The 21,336-nt window shown below is 47.2% G+C and overlaps 1 protein-coding gene across 15 annotated transcripts in view; it reads right to left on the bottom strand.

Moving 5' to 3' along the window:
- Nucleotides 1-5,003: 5,003 nt before the first annotated feature.
- Nucleotides 5,004-21,336, bottom strand: part of LOC148110495 (uncharacterized) — a 36,690-nt gene continuing 20,357 nt past the window's right edge. For 2 of the 15 annotated variants that reach the window (XR_015727362.1, XR_015727363.1), the window contains exons 2-5: nucleotides 14,283-14,374; nucleotides 13,068-13,204; nucleotides 12,289-12,409; nucleotides 5,004-11,701 (exon numbers count right to left, since the gene is read on the bottom strand). Coding sequence is in view for 2 of the 15 variants with exons in the window: in XM_087869502.1 (XP_087725628.1) it covers nucleotides 5,276-5,310; nucleotides 6,275-6,336; nucleotides 7,859-7,933; nucleotides 10,125-10,242; nucleotides 11,496-11,751 (546 nt within the window). In the remaining 13 variants the exon portion in view is untranslated. Of the gene's footprint in view, nucleotides 12,267-12,288; nucleotides 12,410-13,067; nucleotides 13,205-14,282; nucleotides 14,375-21,336 lie in introns of those variants that run through there. The other 13 variants (XM_087869503.1, XR_015727369.1, XR_015727370.1 and 10 more) reach the window with 13 other exon arrangements.

Here is a 21,336-nt window from a genome sequence, read left to right as displayed (position 1 = left end):
CGCAACAGAATATTTTTAATGGAGGTGAAAGGTACACAGTCCCACGCACCCATCCACCTAGGAGTGAAGGTCCTAGGTGCATTTGACAAATGTCTACACACGTGTAAGGCATGGCCCTCAAGAGACTTTGGGCATTTCCAACCTCCAGAGGCTCCAGAGTGACCTGTCCCTCCCTGCCTCGTTAGCCTGCGGGGACAGTGAGTCCCACTCCTGGGTTTGCTGGTTCACTGGCGGCCGGGAGCGCTGTGACCCATCAACTGCCTCCCGCAGGTGTGCGGCCTAGACCGGGGAGGGGGTCGCGGGCGGTGGCGAAGACCGTGCTGGATAGGGGGCTCCTGGCATCTCACAGAGAGGCCTGGGGTTCAGGCCTTGGGTGGAGGAGGGGCTGGGAACCACACCCTTTGCCTGGTCCCACAAGGCCCCCGGTGGGCGGTGCCACTGGATGAGAGGCAGAGAGGGCGGGGCTCCCGTCCAGGAACAGCTCTACAGCCACCTGGGCCCTGAAGTGATGCATCCCTCGGAGCGGTTCCCAAGCTGCCCTGCCCAGCCCCTTGGTCAGCCGCCTCCACCAGGAAGAAGCAATCCAACTGCATGACGCAGGGGCCAGCTACACCGCGGGTAGGCGAGTGCGCCGATCTGGGTTGGCACGGGATGAGCCGATTGGGGACGCTGGCCTGGCCGCCTCGGCAGGGCCGGCTGTTTTCTGGGCCGCGCGCTCGATCCCTTGCAGCACGCGGGATCTGGAACCGGGCTGCGCCACGTCGAGAACTGGAGCCCAGTTCTGGGCCAGCGCCAGAGCCCCCGGGGAGCAGCGGGGTGGGTCGTCATCCCGCCGCCCATTGTCCAGGCCCGCAGAGCATCGCCCAGGAGGGAGTGGACCCGAGCCTTCCCCTGACCTCCCCCGGCCTTCCCCTGACCTCCCCCGGGGTTTGCCCCGGGTGAAAACTCAGGTAACCCTTGTGCCTGAGGCCAGGCGGACGCTGTGCTCTGGGGGTGGCGTCCTCAGCCTTTCAGGTTCGCCCTGCTGCTGCGGACCCTCCACGTCCAAGTGCCTGATGGCAGTAAATAAGGAAGGGATGATCAGAGACCATCGGATGCGCCCAGGGAGTTTCGGTGGTCCATGCAGGGGCTGTACAGGTGTTGCTGTTCCCAAACCCGGGCCCCTATGGACCCAACTGCCCAAGTTTTTGATATTGACAAATTGGGAACTGGGTGGAAAGAATTGTGGAAACGCCTTGGGCCGACTTTTAGTTTAGCTCTTTAATAGCTTTTTAAAAAGCCTTTCTCCCTTTGGATTTGGAAGCAGATCCTTCTCCAGGTTTCTTGGGGACTGTTTTCATGCTTGACAGGAAACATTCTCCATTATGAAATGACAGAAGACACCAGGGTTTGCAGACCACCAGGCTGTTGGAACAGGAACCACTGGTGGTTTTGAGAGGTCCTGGAGGTGACTGTCATGTGCCCAGGTATCTGGGACACATCTTTCAAGGTCTTTTAGGGCAGTTAGCTGTACTGGACCTAGTGACTGTTTTTGCTGGGCAGAGACATGAAGGTGTGAGTCTTCCACAGCTCTTGCTTCTTTTTTTCCAAAAGTTGGGTCAAAGGGGGAGTTTGACTTGGCCAGAACACGTGCGGATAGTTCCGTGTGTGTGTCTGTACCAAAATACTTTGACTTCCCCTCCCATTTCTTCAGTTTCCTTGTTTAAGGTTTGGGTCCCCCCCCCCACCACCATAACTTTTTGCTTAGTGGCTTAGTTTTGTTGTTTAACTTTGTTGCTACCCCACCCTATTACCTTAGTGTGCATTTATCCTGTTGCCAGAGTTGATGCCTGTGCCCTAAGCCTAGCGCTGCCTACTTTTCTGTCATTTGTAGGAAATGATAGAAATAATGCCCAGCGGGAGGTAGACAGGATAGTAGTGATGTAGTTTTGGAAGGCAGGTGAGGTTTGGTGGGCTGAGATCTCGAGCCAACGCCCGAGAAAGAATTCTTGAGACGTCTTTAGGGCAAAATGCTGGTTTTCTTAAAGCACTGGGACAGGATCCCTGGGCAGAAAGAGCTGCTGTAATAGGGTTGTGGGGGCAACTGATTACATACTTGGGAGTTGGGAGAGGGAAAGAAAAGGGAGGGCTTCAAAAGAACTTTCCTATGCTAAAGAGGATACTGGAGACCTTGCCATTGTCAGGTTAAGGTTGTTTTCCCTTTTAGCAAGGTATTAACATTAAGATAGTTGGAAGTTTCCTGGAGGAATGTCACAGGGTATCAGCCTGTGCTTTGTCCTTCTGCACCCTCTGCAGGAGTGGGGGCCAATGATTCAACAGAGAATCTGTAAATGAATCCTAAGATAATTCCTTGTGAGCTTTCTTACCCCTGCCTCCCTTTGCATTCTTAGTAACATGCCTTGTAAAATCAATATTCAATGACTGTCAAGACTGATTTGTCATGTTGTCATTCTGGCCTCTTTATATACTGTATCAGGAAAGGGGTGTTTGCTTTTTTTGTGCAAAGTTCTGAGGCATTTATTTATTTATTTATTTATTTATTTATTTATTTTATTTAACAGAGAGAGAGCACAAGCAGGGGGAGCTGCAGGGGGAGAGGAGGAAGCAGGCTCCCCACTGAGAACGCAGCCTGACCTGGGGCCCTATCCCAGGACCCTGGGATCATGACCTGAGCCGAAGGCAGAGCCTTCACCAACTCAGCCACCCAGAGGCCCCAGTTCTGGGCCTTTTCAAGCTACCAAGCCAGTCGGCCCCTCTTTGGCCCCAGCTTCCTCTGTAGCAGCTTCTCTCTTCACACCTGGATTCTGGCCATACGTGTCCCACTTCTAGTTTATGGAGCAGGCCGAGCATTCTTACCTCTTAGCCTCTACCTGAGATTCTCCGGAGTTCCTTTCACCACACCAGCCCTGTAGCTGCCTCCTACTCATTCTTCAGCTCTCCAGGCCAAGGTGTCTGCCTCTAAAAGGCCTTCCCTGATGCTCCGACAGAGAATGGATGGCCCCATCCCGGGGAACGTTCCTAAGTCCACACAGCACCTGGTTTTCTATGATGCAGTGGCCTCTTTACTTGTTATTGTTCTCCAGTAAACAAAATGCCTTGAGAGCCCTTGCTGTCTTTCTCTTTCATCTCCCAGGGTCTGCTGTGCTGCCTAGCACAGGGTAGAAACTCCACAAAGACTATCAAATCCAGTGTAAATCTAGTTCCTACCAGATCGCCCTGGCGGTGTGAGCCCAAGTATGGGAAAATGAAAACTGGATAGAGTCAGTGGTGATTCCTACTGGGACTGTAATTCTGGCCCTGACCTTTGACTCTGTTTGAAAATCTTTATTGCTCGATGCCAGTGGAAGCCGAGGCTATTACAGAGCTATGAAGGGTGTGGCAGTTATGCTCCCAAAGTCAAAACTGTTTTTCTGGGGAAGCTTTTGCTTCACCGCTGTCGATTTCCTCGACATATCTGTATTCCTTCCACTCCGGTCATTGTCAAGGCAGAGGGAGGAAACACGGAGGCAGGAGAGCCTAGAATTGTGATTCTGTGTTATCGTGTTACTGACAGACATCAGAAGTGGGATTCTGGGTGCACTGCACTCAAGAGGAAGGCTAGAAAGCGTAGGTCCCCTTCGCCCATGAGTGAAGTCGTGTGTGTGAATGGCATGCCCATCGTGTGTGTTATCCATTCATAAAAGGCCATGTTGTCTTCCCAAGAACAAGGACCTTGTCAGCAACCGCACAGTGAGGTTCCATGAGACGAACATGGGGGAGCATTAGGAATGGCTGCAAGGAGGGAGTTCTCATGATGTGATGTGTTTACAATGGGAGGATGAGCGTGTTTCAGAAGATGCTTTGTGTATCACAGACGTGAGGCTATGTGGTGGTCTCATGACAGGGGGGTCCCAAAGAAGAGAATTAGGATGGCTGATTCATCAAGGGGCACTTATGGAGGCCACACTGTGTACTGTTCAAGGTATTAAAGAATCACAAGTGAACACAACCCAGTTTCTGCCCTGAAGGGGCTCAATAGATCTGTGGAAGAGACAGACAAGCAAGAAATAATTATAGACCATGAGACAAGTGTTTAGAGAGGGACAGCTAATACAGTGAGCAACACTCCACTCTGAGTGAATGGACAGAGGTACCAAAACCAAACAAACAGACCAGAAGGAAATTGGAGCAGAGCCTTTCCTCCCATCTGTAAGCACGACTTTCAATGTTCTCTCCTATTGATTAGGTCTCTTTTCCTTGTAAGAGAACCCAACTCGAATTGCCCTAAGCCAAGATGGGAACTTTACTGGCTCATATGTGACCCAGAGTCCAAAAGGACTATGGCTGCAGCCAGGGCTGGATCCAGGGGTTCCACTCTCTAGACAGGCTGTGTCCACAAGGAGACACCCCTGCCCCACCCAGGTTTCCTCCCTCCTCAGTTCAAGTCCCAGAGGGACATAGACTACTTTTCACTGTGGCTAGAGCCCCAGGACAGACTCTGAAGATGTCTGGCTGGGTTCCATGCCATGCCCTGGAAATGCAAATGGAGTCAGCCCCACCCAAACCACAGGGAATGGCAATGGGGGAGTACTGGCCCCCAGAGAACACTGGGTGCTGTTACCAGCAGGGGAGAAGGAGTGCTGGTCAGAATACACTAAGTATTACATAATGTCTTTTGTAGGGAAAGAGAACCGTCATCTACTCTTGTGAAAATACAAATTAGTAAAGAGGATCTTGAAGAACAGTTTGGCAGTGGCTATTAGAATTCATAAGGGGCAATTCCTTGAGCCAGCAATTCCTGCACATACGCACCTGTACCTGTGCTTTCTACAACACTGTTTAATAGAAAACCATATAAAATGCAGCTATCTAAAGGACCATCAGTACTGAATACATTAAGTAAAAAGGAATTTCCATGCAAAGGAGAACTAGAAAGCCATCAGAAATAATGAGGCAGAGCTATAAATGACAATAGAAGCACAGCCATGAGTTACTAGGATCCAGAATAGTTACAAAACAGGATGTGTCAATTATTCGCTTTATTAAAATTATACATAAATCTATTTATTTTGAGAAATGTAGATTCACTCATTCAACAGATATATATTGAACTACAACCTATGTATTTATTCAGTGTATATGTACAGTCTTTCAGCAAAAACTTACTGACCCTTCTAGGTGCCAGGCACTGGACTGTATTTGTGTTTTCATGTGTGATATTTATCCGTCTCTAGGTGTACTGTTCATCCATAGGAGAAAACACTCTGAACACTGGTTATCTTGGTGGGGGGAGAGATTATGCCGGGTCTTTACTTTCTACTTCATACATTTCTGCATCGATGGATCAAAGATAATGCAAAGCGTTAGCTCCTTCATTATAGGTAATCATTCCGACACAAGTATTCACCACATATACAGAAAGTTATGATAGCGACAGTGTGGAGAAAACAGCCAGGCCAGCACATGGCACAGCCTGCACAGGTTCTACTTATAATCTGTAGGACGGAAACGAAGGATGGGGGAGATGTTCTTTCTGGGAGTCTCTTCACCAGGAGCATGACTGTGGCACTGTGGTTGCACAGAGGCCTGTCTCGCTGTCTCATGTTTCCTGTGTTATCTGTGTCCACCATCCCAGAAGGCCATCCTCTCTGGGCATGTCCTCTGACCTGAATTATTAGTAAGCCCCCTGAATACTCTGCCAGACACAGACTGAAAACGATGGAACATTCTGGAAGAGGTTTACCTTGGACTGAAAGGCTTAGAGGTGAGCAGGGAGTTGCTGGAAACACTCATACTTAAAACGTGAGGGGAAACCCGGAGCACAGGGGCCGAGGAGGTGATATAACAGGTGGAGCAGGTCAGGTACAAGACAGCGGGGAGCAGTGCGGGGGGACTGGAGGATGACAGCCCCCCTCCATGAAGCAGCCACCTAGGACTTAGGGTCTGATGCTGCCAGATTGGATGTTCCCAAGGAAAGCTGGAAACAGAGATTTTCAGGAAAAAATCTATTTTGCACTGGTTGTAAATCACTGAAACCCATTTTGTAAAGATTGAAGAACGGGGACCTATGGACATCTGTTTTAAATTCCTTCACGGTAAATGCGATGCAGTGTAAACGTATCAGCAGAAGTACACTCTGCGTGACATCGCAAGTGCTCACCCGCAGGTGCAGACAGACAGACAGACAGACACACACACGCAGACACAAACACACACCCCTTTTAAAAGGAAAAGGGGAAAAAAGCAAAGAGCGTTCTGTAGTGCACATCGTACCACGTAGGTTAAGGGTACTTGCCGATTTGAAGTGGGTCCTCCGAATGTAGTTCTGTAATGGGTTGTGATAAGAAAGGCTTGACTCTGTGGGAAGATGGGAAAGAGAGAAATGAGTCAAGGAGCTCAGTTTCAGCAGAACCGCAAACACCCACTCCAGGAGCGGCAAATACATCCTGCTCCTGTTCAAAGCAAGGGCCACTCACTCCACAGGGCCGTCTGCTTCCTGACGTCTGGCCCTCGGCACACGCACTCACACTTCAGTGGATCGGGGCTCTGGCGAGGTCACTAAGCAGGACACTCCGAATCGGATGCCCACTCACAATCTCATCATGAAATACTGAACACTCAGAAATCGCTCAGGATACGTCAACAAGGATTTTCCCGATGTTCCAGGTTTTCCAAGTCGTCTCCAGTTTTCTGCCTCTTCTCAAACAAAATCTTTAACACACTGCTCACCGCTCACAGTTCACTGAAAAAAGGACTCCTATTCAGACTTGAAGTCAGTAATGTTGATGCGATGACTCCCTCCTACAGGATATGCAAAAAATCAGACCTCAGAGAGCCGAATCCTCCATCACAACAACCATACACAAAGGCCAATGCGTTTTTCAGCCCAGAAGCACCTCTGGGCTTGAGTGAGAGCCCGCTTCCTCTTAGTTCACTCAGGGTCCCAACAGGCTAGGACATCGTCTGCAGAGGCACAGCCTCAGATGCCAGATGGCAACCGAACAGCGTATTTTCTGTAACGGAATCCTGTATTTGGAAAGGGTGAAAACCTTGTTTTCATAGGGTAAACTAGATCAACCTCATACTTGAAAACTATTTCCAGATGATGAGAATTAGAAATCCTTGAAGGACAAGCTGAAACTTTTATGCTCACCAAAATTTTTTTTAAAGGCAATTCTTGGCATTTTATTGAAATCACTCATTTAAAAAGAAGGAAGGGAGTTCCCTTCCAAACCCTCGGGCTTGAGGCCAGGGCTTAAATCTCAGCTCCGCCCCTTCCTTCACAGGTGCCGTGATGGAAATTCGCTTCACTGCTTTGAGCCTCGGTTTCCCCACCAGAATTCACGAGGCTGCTCTGAGCACTGAATGAGGGGATGCAAGGGAAGCATTGCACACGGTGCTACAAAAGCTCCCAGCAGAGATTCACAAACTCGCCCTCTACAACTCTGCAAACTCCTTAAAACCTGGTCAGCGTGGCCCCCGGAATATCTCACAGACCATAAATGACTAAGTTCAGCCTCCCATTCATTCGCTCAAACAATATTGACGACGCATCTGCTCTGGGCTGGGCACCTCTCTATGCCCTGGAGATAACGAAGTAGACCAAATACACAGAACAATTCAGATCATGAAACTAGTGTAGGTCATTTCAAGGTTCAGAGAAATGACGTTCATGGACAGAACAGTCACAAGGGAGAGTGTATTGCATGTGGAAGACTGCTCGACAGGTTGGAATGAGGTCCCGGGGCCAGCAAGAAAGCGGGGAGGGGGTCCAAGGGGAGGGCCCCCTAAAATGAGGTCTCCAGCATGCATCCGGCCCCCTCCTGACCGCTGCCTCTGACTCTGCCCGGCTCTGTCCTCTGGTCCAAGCCACACTTACTGGATGCTGGGCAGCTTTCTCGTGACAATCACTGCAAAGTCGACCTCAAAAATATTTTCATGGGAGATCTTCATCCTGAGGAAAAATACACAGCAAGTTTGCTAATTCTGTATTCCCGCATACATTTACTGACCATCGTCATGTACCGAGTACTAAGCCCCAAACAGCAACGGGCTATTTCAGGGATTTAAATCAGGAACGATATGGTCAGAAAGGTACTTTTCAGGTGACTTTGGTCTCTGTGTGGAGAATGGATAGAGGACAAATGTGAGGAGATTCTCAGAGCCGTCCAGGAAGAAGGTCCAGGGAAGAAGTCACAGGGAGCCTGAACTGGGGGAGCAGCCACTGGCATGGAGGTGGGGAGGCACTGAGAGGCGCTGGGGAAGTAGGAGCTAACAGATTTTCCAAAAAGCAGACTGAGACAGATTAGAGAGGGTCAGGAAACAATTGTGTGTTTGGGGGGGAGGGGTCGGGGCCAGCATGTGCGGGATCAAATAGGATACAACAGCAAACATCACAAAGCATCCCCGTCAGTGAGGGCGAGCACTGTCTTGTGGTACATTTACGTTTTTCTGTGAGAGGCGCGTACGGTGGGTGGGAAAGGGCAGGCGTCTGCAGCCAGGGAATGGGGGTCAGATCCCATCCACCACGTGTCTGCTGTGAGGCGCTGCAAGTCACTAAACTCCCTGGGCCAAGCTTTCCTCGTGTGCACAGTAGAGAAATTGACTGCACCTCACGGGGTTGTGAGGACTCATGAGGAAATAAATATACAAGCCACACGCACAGCAGGACCTGCGCTAGTAAGCGCCAAGGGTGTGCCTTTGATTTACTGACACAGGTACACAGATGTGGGGCCTGGCCTGGGCTGTACATGTATTTTTACTGTGGGCTGCAGTAGAGAAAGTGTGAAAGCCACACACAGAGACACACACACACAAACATACACACTGAGTTAGACAAAGACAGTCATACGCACAGAGACGCAAAGACCCACACACAGCGGCACACAGACAGAAGAGACAGACACAGAGAAACAGAGGTACAAAATACAGACATGTAGACACACAGACCCCTACACACAGACACACAGAGAGGCAGAGACACAAAGACACAAACACAGAGACACAGACACACACACGCAGAGACTCACAGAGACCGACACACACACACACACACACACACACACACACACATAGAGAGACACACTAACGGCCCTGCTCCACCACCTGCCTCCCCAGCCTGGTCACCCCCTGGGCTCCTAGCACATTCCCCCCATCTCTGTCGTGTCCACTCACTCACTCAGCCCTGAGGAGGATTCTCGAACGCATTCTCTCCTCAGCTCACCAACTGCAAGGACACCCCTTTCTGGCCTGTTTCAACCACACACTGCGTGTCTCCTGCAACAGCTCCTCACACCCCTGAGGCCTGGCAAGAAACAAGGCGCTCCACAACCTGCTGACTGTTCGGCATCCCCCCCGCCATGCATGCTTTTAACACCCTCGTGTCCACCTTACTTCTATTCCAGAAATACAGAACCAGTTGGTCAAAGGGGAAAGACAAAGAGAAACACAGATGCCGGTGTCCAGAATCCGGTGGTGGTGTCGCCGGTGCAGGCTGGGCCAAAGGAAAAGCGGGGGTCAGGATGATACCCCTGTTTCTGATGTGAACAACTGTGCAGGGAAGAGCACCGTGTATGTAGACGGTAGTATGTAGTATGATATTAACTCACCTATGTAGACAGTCAGGAGCGATGGGAAGCAGGGATGGGGGAGGGTCGCTGTCTTAGGGGTTGGCAAGATGGGGTCAGAAATCACAAGCAAGCATTTTCTAGTAGGAGGTGATCCCTATGGGTTAAGTTTCAGGACCATAGGTCCAGCTACCCCCAACCTAGTGGAAAAATCAGAGGGTCTGGTTTGGGGGAGAGGGAGGGTGACAGAGGGACACAGGAGGAGAGAGTAAAGGACCGCTTCGTGATGTATCAGAAAAGACAGGCTCACCCATCTCAACCGTTCACTCTCAGAGCTGCCACACATGCCTGCCCGTCTGCAGAGCGCGGCGATGGACGAGCTAGCTGAGGCTACTGGGAGGAAAGGCTTAGGGCAGACGAGAACTAACTTCTGCTAGGAAACTCCACAGCACCCTTCCAGAACATTACTCCCACGACAGGAAAGGGTAAGGAGAGTCTAAAATTCCCAAAGACAATGAGAACAATTAAAAGCAGATGAAGGACAGCATACACTCCCACATCTTCTGTAGGACTTCTTACTTTAGTATAAAGAGCTTCCCCTTGGGGCGCCTGGCTGGCTCAGTCGGGTGAGCGGCCGACGATGATTTCGGTTCAGGCCACGATCTCAGGGTCCTGGGATCCAGCGCAGCATTGGGCTCTGTGCTTAGAGGGGAGTCTGCTTAAGATTCTTCCTCTGCCTCTGCCCCTCCCCCCCCAATAAAAGTCAAATCTTTAAAAAAAAAAAAAAGCGCTCCCCATGCATCAGCTACTTGACCCTCAGAAGAACTGACTAAGGGGTCACTGGGGAGGGAAAGCTACCAAAAGGCACACCTCGAGCCTCTAAGGAACAGACAGCTTCTTTCTGGGCTTTCGAAAAGGAGCAAAATGGCTGCAGCACATGTTTCCACTTTCGACTCTGGGATTCCCTGAGCCCGTCTGACACGCCACTCACTGAAAGCTGGCGAGTCACAGGAGGCAAGAAAGACACCGAAGACAGGACCGGCTCCTGGATGGCAGCTGGGGACCGCCGTGAGGAAGCACAGCCCTTGGACTGGAAGGGATCCCGCAGGGCCAACCGCAGCACGGGCTGCCCGAGGTGAGACCCACCCTCTGCGTCCTTGATCCTTGGGTTGTGTGAAAACAGAAGTCGGGAGACACCGATCAGCTGAGGTCCCTTAAAGGGGTTCACTGCCCCTTTATTCTGTTTCTGTGATGGTACTGGCTTTCCTGGGCCCTCCTGGTGCCCGCTGCCCGAAGTGGGGAGCCTTCAACTGCCCAAAGTCTTGGGCCCCGGAGGTCATACAGAACGAGCTCCCACGATGGCGGCAGCAAAAAGCCTGTGACCCGCTGCCTCTGCTGGTGCAGCTGGGGGAACATCCCGGGGGAAGGTGCATGAGACAACGAGACTGGCAGCCAAGATTTTCCCTGCCCCGTTCTACAAGCACATACCTCTCAATACAGGGATTAGCAAATTTACTGTAAATGGCCAGAAAGTATTTTAGTCTTTGCAGGCCAGACAGCCTCTCTTGGAACTACTCAACTCCGCTGTCATGCTGGTAAAGCAGCCATAGAGAAGATGCAGCTAAATGGGAGTGGCTGTGTTGCAATAAAACTTTATTTACGACGATAGCTGAGTGGGCTAAATTTGGCCCGACAGGCCCAGGCTCCAAGAAGCAAAGAAGCATTGTTTATTTTTTATTATTTAAGAAACATATATATTTAAAAAAACCCTTTGGACCAATATAATTATCAAACAAAACAAAACACCTCCACAATATCTTACTGACCCTGTGCTCTTCGCCTTCCTCACTCCTGAGAGAGAACCTTTTTCTTGGAAGGGGTACCTAAGTCTCAATGTACCTTGTTCCCAGGAATAAAAATGTCAGATTTGTTCATTATTAACCCACGTACGTGACAGCGGGGAGAATCCAAATGTCGGGACCAAGTCGAAACGGTGTCGGGCCGAGAGGAGGCATTTCTCCAATGCCTTCCACTCACACTGCACACGTTCTGCCACTGCCTTCTGCTCCCGTTCCTTCCACCACACCATGGTCACTGAGGTACAGACGCACCACAGCCCAACAGACCGCAGAGACCCCCCTGAACAAGCACAGGCTCTGTGTAGAGAACAGGGAAGGAACCTGGATTTGGAGGAGCTGCTGCCCATTTGGTCCCAGTTCTGCCACTAACCAGACTCGTCTCCTTTCCTGTGAGTGAGCATAGTTACACCTGTTCTTGCTCCCTAACAGAGCAGGTGAGGGACCAAATCAGGTAATAGCTGCAAAAGGCCTTTGTGTCATCGCACAATCACCCAGCCGTGTGCACCTCCAGCCTGTACCAAAGACACTAGCAGGATGACAATAAAATCTTCGTTATTGCCAATATGGCAGATGCAGGGGCTCTGGCTCTCATAATTCCACGGGCAGGGTTCTTCCACCCATGCAGAGGAAATGTCTACTAGGATTTTTATCCTAAGCCCTGTTTGTAACAGCAAAGGATGAGATGAAAGGCACCCATCCTTCACCAGAGCTCTGGGGACACTAAGTATGTGGCTGACGGGGGCAGCAGGTGCAAGCATCTGGGGACGGGGGCGCGAGACAGACCGTCACTGCATTCCCTCTGAATATATTTTAACATTTCTGAACCAGGCAGGCACCTTCACAGGTGAAACAATTTGGGAAAGAAGAGGCGGAATTTCATTTACCTTTAATCTCCAGAGGTGGTATCCGTCCCAGTCCCAAGATTTAGAATTTGACAATGACATTCTGTCTTCTGTAGAAATGCCTTTATAAGCAGACTGACGCCATGGACGTGAGTGAAATATCCTGAGAGAGAGACAGAGACAAGCTATTGCTCAGTGAGGTGGGATATCATCCCTGCAGAGCACACGCCAGGAGAAAAGCAAATCAGGACACTTCTGCTCTTCCTCCGGGTCAGCGGGTTATTGTGGACTTCATGGGAGAAAGAGTGACTTTCACATTCTCTTCCTTTTTTAAATTTAATTCAAAGCTGCTACAAGCAAAGTAAGTACAATCTATTTAATGATTTAATGGAATTAATGATCTTACAAATAAATTGCCCCTTGGGGCACCCGGGTGGCTGTTGGTTAAGCGTCTGCCTTTGGCTCAGGTCAGGATCTCAGGGTCCTGGGATCAAGCCCTGCATCGGGCTCCCTGCTCAGCTGGGAGCCTGCTTCTCCCTCTGCCTCTGCCCCTCCTGCTCATGGTCTCTCTTTCCAATAAATAAATAAAATCTTTAAAAATTAAAATAAAATGTCCCATTATTTTACATGGGAAAGACAAGTGTTTTACATCAAAATGTCAGATCTAAATGTTCCTTTTGGAAACGCGCTTTTTCATAGCTAGGTGAAACCTACTCAGGACTCGGCTCAAACTCAGAATTGCGAGATCATGACAAAAATAATATTTTGGGGTCAGGAAATGGGGCAGATAAATGTAAAAAAAAAAAAAAAGTATTTCTTACCGTGTTCCCTTCATCTCCATTCTGTGTGGGTAAGAGCCTCTATGTTTATAAAAAGGCCTCACAGAGCATCGGTGGGAGGGGAAGCCAGGAGTAAACGTTGCCCAATAAACGGACTTGTTTAGCTCCGGAGTGGGGAGCTGGAGTAAAGGGGATGGGAAATAAAAGAGGGGGAAAGGAAGATAAAATCTGTGTTCTAAAGCCTTGTGCTTAACTATTTTAAGAACAAAATTGGGGTAGCATTTAAAAACTTACTGCAGACCTATTGATTCTGCTACTACACAATTTGAGCTTGTATTTTACGTGTCTCTGGCTTTTTATTTTTCGAGGAAATCATTTTTATTGTATGTTATAGAGTATCATCCACAACAGGCTGATTATTGGGAAAAAACTTTAAAAATGCTCACCACACGCTGTTTGGGAAGCACTCTCCTAGTGGGCCCCAGTCTGGAGATGCCAGCCCAGGCAGAGGAAGAGGCAGGCTGGCTGACATGCTGCCTCGGGCACCCAGCTCCCAAGGCCCCGAGGTGGGTCCCTGCCTCTGCAGCAGTGGTATAGAAAGCTTCCTCAGGAGCCCAGGAGGGAAGCTTCAGGCCTCTGAGCCAGGCCTGGCCCCATCTTCCTAATGCCTGGGTTCATCCTGAGCTCCAAGTAAGCTCCACGTCCTTTTTCTCAGGGACCACCACGTTAAACGTTCTTTGCATTTCTTATAGAATCTACCCATAGGCTCCATCTTTAGGGCCAGGATTCCTGGCACACACAAGGACTGTGGTCACTTGGTTAATTTCTCAGTCTGGCTGAGACTGAGTCACCCTCCCACCTCAAATCCTTTCTCTGCCTTGATAGAAAGGACTTGCAGAGCCTAACAGTGTTATTACTGCTTTAATAAAGCCAAAAAAGTAATTCCTTACTTGAACAGACAATTCACAGTAAAAGATCATATAAATGGCTCTTAAACATACAAAAATGATTTTCAACTTCACCCCCAAAATCAGAGGATTATAAAACAAAATTACCGTAAGATAACATTTTCCCATATCAGATTAACCACAATGAAAAGGTTCATAATACACTGTGTTCATGAGGATGTTGCGGTAGGAGCACATTCATATGCCTGGAGAGAGTGAACACTGGAACTCTCTCTTTTTAAGCATGAATTCCTAAAACCTCAGGCCTCTGGGCTGATGAGGGGACGTTGGGAGGGAGGGGGTCACTTGCCTCTGTTAATTTCGGAGGACCTCCTCTCCTTAGACACTCTTACAAAATGCTGGATGTAAGGGTCATACCAGTAGTCAGGGCTTACTGCAAACCTGGAACAGAGGAAAGGAGGCAGATGAATAGAGGTCATTAGGTTCTGGCCCAGTTCTCAGGACCCAGGTCGAGGAGGAAAATCATCTACCTCAAAAGGCCAACAGAGGCACGTTTGGTGCTCCCTTACCAATGTCAACAGACGCGGCCATCCCTCTTGGTGCTCACATACACGGCCCCTCAACCTCCCCACAGTGGCCATTTCTTTCCTCTCTTTACTCATGCGGCTAACTCTTTTTCCAGGACCCTAGAAAGCACATAACCTCACCTCATACCTCACCTAGAAGACCTGCCACCACCTATTCCCTCAGCAAACTCACTGGCCAGAGCCAATCAGACAACTCTGCTCAACCAGAAGTTCTGTGTCCATAGGAAAGGAGATCCAGGATTGTTTTGTGAAACTTGCGAATGACTACCTAAGTATTTCCCCCGGCTCTGTATTAGGTACCAGTCCTTCCACATCCCTTAAGCAGGTCATAGTGGGAAAACCAGGAACAAATAAACACAACTGCTACAACCTAGAAAATGCTAGAGTAGCCTGTACTCTCTGGTCTATACAACCGAAAAATGCTATGGTAGCCTAAACTCTTCCTGGTCTACGCTACAAGGAAGCAAAGTTTTGGTGTTCTAAGCCGGGGAGCTGAAGTCCAAATATCCCTGAAGGTCTTCTGGCAAACCTGAGTGGAACTAGCCTTAGGACAACAAGACGTAGGGGAAGGAGCCTGGAACGCTAAGGCCATGCCAAGTCACTGTGGGCCTGGAGTCTGCTCTGCCCCTCATCAGTTATCTTGTGAATTAATATATATGTTTACCAATTATTTATTTTTTAAGGTTTTATTTATTTATTTGAGAGAGAGAGAGAGAATAACTGAGAGAACACAAACAGGGGAAGTAGCAGAGGGAGAGGGAGAAGCAGACTTCCCACTGAGCAGGGACCCTGATGGGGGGCTCGATCTCAGGACCCTGAGATCATGACCTGAGCCCAAGGTAGCCGCTTAACTGACTGAGCCACCCATGCACCCCTGTGTTTAACATTTCAACCAAATGGAGGTGTACCTGGGTGGCTCCGTCAATTCAGTGGCTACCTTGGGTTTAGGCTCACATCATGATCTCAGGGTCCTGGGATTGAGCCCCGTGTCGGACTCTGTGCTCAGCAGGGAGTCTGCTTCAGGATTCTCCCTCCCTTTGCCCATCCCCGTGCTCACTCTCTAAAATAAATAAATATTTTTTAAAAAGTAATACATAGAGGGAGGGAGGCAAGATGATGGAACAGCAGGGGACCTCAATTCATCTGGTCCCTGTAATTTAGCTAGATAACTATTACGTCTTTCTGGACACGTATGAATTCAATCTGAGATGTACAGAAAGAATTGCTGGAATTCTACAAAGAGAAATGTGACCACTTTTTGCAAAGTAGAAGGTGCGGAGAAATGAATCTGTGGGGATATATGGGAAGATCATCTGCAGGGAGAGGGAGCCTGTGTGAGCTGTCCACAGGAAAGTGACATAACCCCAGAGTGCAAAATCAGACCTTTAGAAATCTGCTCCAAGTGAGAGACGTCCCTGCCTGAAAGGTGCTCAGGTGGCGAGGTGGGGCAGAATCCCAGGTGGGGCAGTGTGGTCTCAGGATCCCTAGGGTCACAGGAAAAACAGGGGTACCTGAGCCAGCAGAGTTCCCAGGCACTGGAGCCGGGAAATCTGTTAGGGTCAGGGAGCAGAGGAGGGGGATTGCCATAAACCTCAAACCGCGGCTTGGTCAGGCAAAAGCTATCATGTGGGGGCCCTGCAAAGGACAGAAAAGCCGCGACCCTCCGCCTTCTCCTGGGAGGATCAGTGCAGGCATGCACTGCAGGAGACTGCAGAGTTTGGTATACACAAAAGTGAAGACCCCTTATCCCTGAGGGTTTACTGAAGAGAGGGAACCATGATCTTTCAGCACAGGGACTGGAGATCAGGGCATGACCACTTTCGTTTTCATCCTCTAAAGAGGCCCAGAAAGCCTTCAGGGAACAAAAGCCATACAGACCAACTAGAGGCAGTTTACCCTGAGCCTGGCCCCCTGGAAATGGAGGGTACAACTCCCCCCAGGCAAAGACACCTGAGAATCAGCACAGCGGGCCCCTCCCCCAGAAAACCATGTGGAAAAACAGGTGAACACCAAGTTTAGAAGCAAGCACTAGGGGAAAACAGTAAATAAAATTCAAAGGTTTTCTCGTGATTTGTTTATCTTTCAGTTTAAAATTTTCCTTTTCTTTTTTCCTTTTCAACTAGTTTCTTATATTATCAACTCTTTGCTTTTAAGTCTTTTTTTAACTTTCATTTTTTTTACATTTACATTAGATATATTCTTCCTTTTTGGCTTCTTTTCACTTTATTCAATTTTATGTTTCTGTATATGTATATATACATACACACACACATTGGTGATTTTACATTATTGGGATTTAGTGTCTTTTAACAAACAGACTAAAATATACCCGAAACCAAGTGGATCACCTGTTTTGAACACCTGGGAGATTATATTCTCTCTTCTCCCCTACCCTCTTTTTTTTTCTTTTTTGGTTTCTGACCTCTTTAGATTTGTCTAGTGTGGATTTTGCTTGGGTCGTGGTTAATATTTTTGATTTTGCTCTCCTGTTCATCCATTCTTCTGTGAGCAAAATAACTAGAAGGAGGAATTCACAACAAAAGAAAGAACCAGAGGCAATACTCTCGGCCACAGATCTAATTGATATGGATATAAGTAAAATATCAGAGCTGGAATTCCGGATAACTATTATAAAGTTATTAGCTGGGCTTGAAAAAAGCATAAAAGAGAGTAGAGAATATTCGTGCAGAAATAAAATCTAATCGGGCTGAAATTTAAAATGCTTTAACTGAGATGCAGTCTAAATGGGATGCTCTAACACCTAGGGTAAGTGAGGCAGAAGAGAGAGTAAGTGACATAGAAGACAAGTTGATGGAAAGGAAGGAAGCCGAGGGAAAGAGAGAAAAACAATTAATGGACCATGAAGGGGGGCTTCAAGAAATCAGCAATACCATAATGCAAAACAATAGAATTACTGGGGTCCCCGAGAACAAAGAAAGAGAGAGAGGGGAGACAGAAGGTATATTTGAGCAAATCATAGCTGAGCATTTCCCTATCCCAGGATGGATACAGGCATACAAGTCCAAGATATAGAGAGGACCCCCCTCAAAATCAATAAAAAGAGATCAACACTCCAACATACAAGAGCGAAGCTTGCGGATTTCAGACATAAAGAGAAAATCCTGAAAGCATCTCGAGACAAGAGGTTCCTAACCTAAAGGGGTAGCAACAGTAGGCTGGCAGCAGACCTATCCACAGAGCCCTGGGAAGCCAGAAAGGGCTGGCATGATATATTCAGGGTACTAAATGAGAAAAACATACAGCCAAGAATACTTTATCCAGCAAGGCTGTCATTCAGAATGGAAGGAGGAATAAAGGGCTTCCTGGACAAACAGAAACTGAAAGAACACATGACCACTAAACCAGCCTTGCAAGAAATATTAAAAGGGATCCTCTAAGCGAAGACTGAGCCCAAAAGTAATGTAAACCAGAAAGAAACAGAAACGATCTACAGAAACTGGGACTCTACAGGTACTACAAAGGCACTAAATTCATATCTCTCAATAGTTACTCTGAATGTAAATGGGCTAAATGCTCCAATCAAAAGACACAGGGTATCAGATTGGATAAAAAAGCAAGACCCATTCATATGCTATCTACAAGAGACTCCGACACCTCCAGATTGAAAGTGAGGAGGGTACAGATCCATTTATGATGCTAATGGACTTCAAAAGAAAGCTGGGGTAGCAATCCTCACATCAGACAAATTAGATTTTAAACCAAAGACTATAGTAAGGCAGGAAGAGGGATGTTATATCATACTTACAGGGTCCACCCAATAAGAAGATCTAACAATTATAAATATTTATGCTCCTAACATGGGAGCAGCCAATTATATAAGTCAATTGAAAACCAAATTAAAGAAACACATTGATGATAATACAATAATCATAGGGGACTTCAACACCCCACTCACAGCAATGGACAGATCATCTAAGCAGATGATCAACAAGGAAACAAGGGCTCTGAATGACACGCTGTACCAGATGGACTTCATGGATATATACAGAGCATTCCATCCTAAAGCAAAAGAACACACATTCTTCTCCAGTGCACATGGAACATTCTCGAAAACAGATCACACTGGGTCACAAATCAGGTCCCAACCAATACCAAAAGACTGGGATTATTCCCTGCATATTTTCAGACCACAATGCTTTGAAACTGGAACTCAAGCACAAGAGGAAATTTAGAAGGAACACCAACACTCAGAAGCTAAAGAGCATCCTACTAAAGAATGAATGGGTCAACCAGGAAATTAAAGAAGAATTTTAAAAAATTCCAGGCAACTGGGTGACTCAGTCGTTAACTGTCTGCCTTCGGCTCAGGGCATGATTCCAGGGTCCTGGGATCAAGCCCCACATTGGGCTCCCTGCTTCTCTGAGAGCCTGCTTCTTCCTCTCCCACTCCCCCTGCGTGTGTTCCCTCTCTCGCTGGCTGTCTCTCTCTCTGTCAAATAAATAAATAAAATCTTAAAAAAAAAAAAGAATTAAAAAAATTCTTACCGAATGCAAATGAAAACGCAGCTACTCAAAACCTTTGAGATACAGCAAAAGCAGTCCTAAGAGGAAAGTACATAGCAATACAAGCCTTTCTCAAAAAAAAAAATTAGAAAAGTATCAAATACACAAGCTAACCTTACACCTAAAGAAGCTAGAGAAAGGACAGCAAATAAAGCCTAGACCAAGCAGGAGAATGGAAATTATAAAAAGCAGAGCAGAAATCAATGAAATCGAAACCAGAAGAACAGTAGAACAGATCAATGAACCTAGAGCTGGTTCTTTGAAATTATTAATAAGACTGATGAACCTCTAGCCAGACTTATCCAAAAGAAAGGGGAAAGGACCCAAAATAATAATATCATGAATGAAAGAGGACAGATCACAACCAACACCAAGGAAATACAAACAATCTTAAGAACATATTATGAGCAGCTATATGACAACAAATGAGGCAATCTGGAAGAAACGGATGCGTTCCTGGAAACTTACAAACTACCAAAACTAAATCAGGAAGAAACAGAAAATCTGAACAGACCCATAACCAGCAAGGCAATAGAAGCAGTGATCGAAATCTCCCAACACACAAGAGTCCAGGGCCAGATGGTTTCCCAAGGGAATTCTACCAAACATTTAAAGAAAAACTCATACCTATTCTTCTGAGGCTGTTTCAAAAAATAGAAATGGAAGGGAAACTTCCAAACTTGTTCTACAAGGCCAGCATTACCTTGATCCCAAAACCAGACAAAGACCCCATGGGTTTAAAAATTCTCACCAACATACTATCCCGTAGGATACAACAGTACGTTAAAAGAAGTATTCACCATGACCAAGTGGGATTTATTCCTGTGCTGCAAGGGTGGCTCAACATTCGCAAATCAAATCAACATGATACATCACATTAATAAAAGAAAGGACAAGATGCATACGGTCCTCTCAATTGATGCAGAAAAAGCATTGGACGAAATGCATCATCCTTTCTTGATTAAAATTCTCCACAGTGTTGGGGTAGAGGGAACATACCTCAGTAACATAAAAGACATCTACGAAAAGCCCACAGCGAGTATCACTCTCCATGGGGAAAAACTGAGAGCTTTTCCCCTAAGGTCAGGAACACGACAGGGATGCCCACTCTCACCACAGTTGTTCAAATAGAAGTCCTAGCCTCAGCAATCAGACAACAAAAAGAAATAAAAGGCCTCCAAATGGGCAAAGAAGTCAAACAATCACTCTTTGCAGATGACACAATACTTTATGTGGAAAACCCAAACGACTCCACCCCAAAATAGCTAGGACTCATACAAGAATTCAGCAACACGGCAGGATATAAAATCACCGCACAGAAATCAGTTGCATTTCTATACACTGACAATGAGACAGAAGAAAGAGAAATGAAGGAATCGATCCCATTTACAATTGCACCAAAACCCATAAGATACCTAAGAATATACCTAACCAGAGAGGTCAAGGATCTGTACTCCAAAATCTACAGAACACTTATGAAAGAAATTGAGGAAGACACAAAGAAACGGAAAAATGTTCTATGCTCATGGATTGGAAGAATATTGTTAAAATGTCTATGCTACACAGAGTAATCTATACATTCAATGCAATCCCTATGAAAAAACCATCAACTTTTTCACAAAGCTGTAACAAATAATCCTAAGATTTGTATGGAACCAGAAAAGACCCCAAAGAGCCAAAGGAATGTTGAAAAAGAAAACCAAAGCTGGGGGCATCACAATGTCAGACTTCAAGCTCCATTACAAAGCTGTAATCATCAAGACAGCATGGTACTGGCACAAAAACAGACACATGGATCAATGGAACAGAACAGAGAACCCAGACATGGACCCTCAACTCTATGGTCAACTGATCCTCGACAAAGCAGGAAAGAAATCCAATGGAAAAAGGAGAGCCTCTTCAATAAATGGTGCTGGGAAAATTGGACAGCTACATGAAAAAGAATGAAACTTGACCACTCTCTCACACCATACACAAAGATAAACTCAAAATGGATGAAAGACCTTAATGTGAGACAGGAATCCCACAAAATCCTAGAGAACATAGGCAGCAAGCTCTTCCACCTCAGCCGCAGCAACTTCTTGCTAGACACATCTCCAAAGGCAAGGCAAGCAAAAGCAAAAATGAACTATTGGGACTTCATCAAGATAAAAAGCTTCCACACAGCAAAGGAATCAGTCAACAAAACTAAAAGGCAACCCACAGAACGGGAAAAGATATTTGCAAATGTCTTATCAGATAAAGGGCTAGTATCCAAGATCTATAAAGAACTTATCAAACTCAAAACTCAAAA

This window comes from Ursus americanus, chromosome 2 (assembly GCF_024610735.1).
Source record: "Ursus americanus isolate L20-20 chromosome 2, mUrsAme1.1.p, whole genome shotgun sequence".
In the NCBI taxonomy this organism is placed as follows: Eukaryota; Metazoa; Chordata; class Mammalia; order Carnivora; family Ursidae; genus Ursus; species Ursus americanus.
Note: the sequence above shows the minus strand (reverse complement) of the source record. Positions and strands in the feature narration are given on the sequence as shown.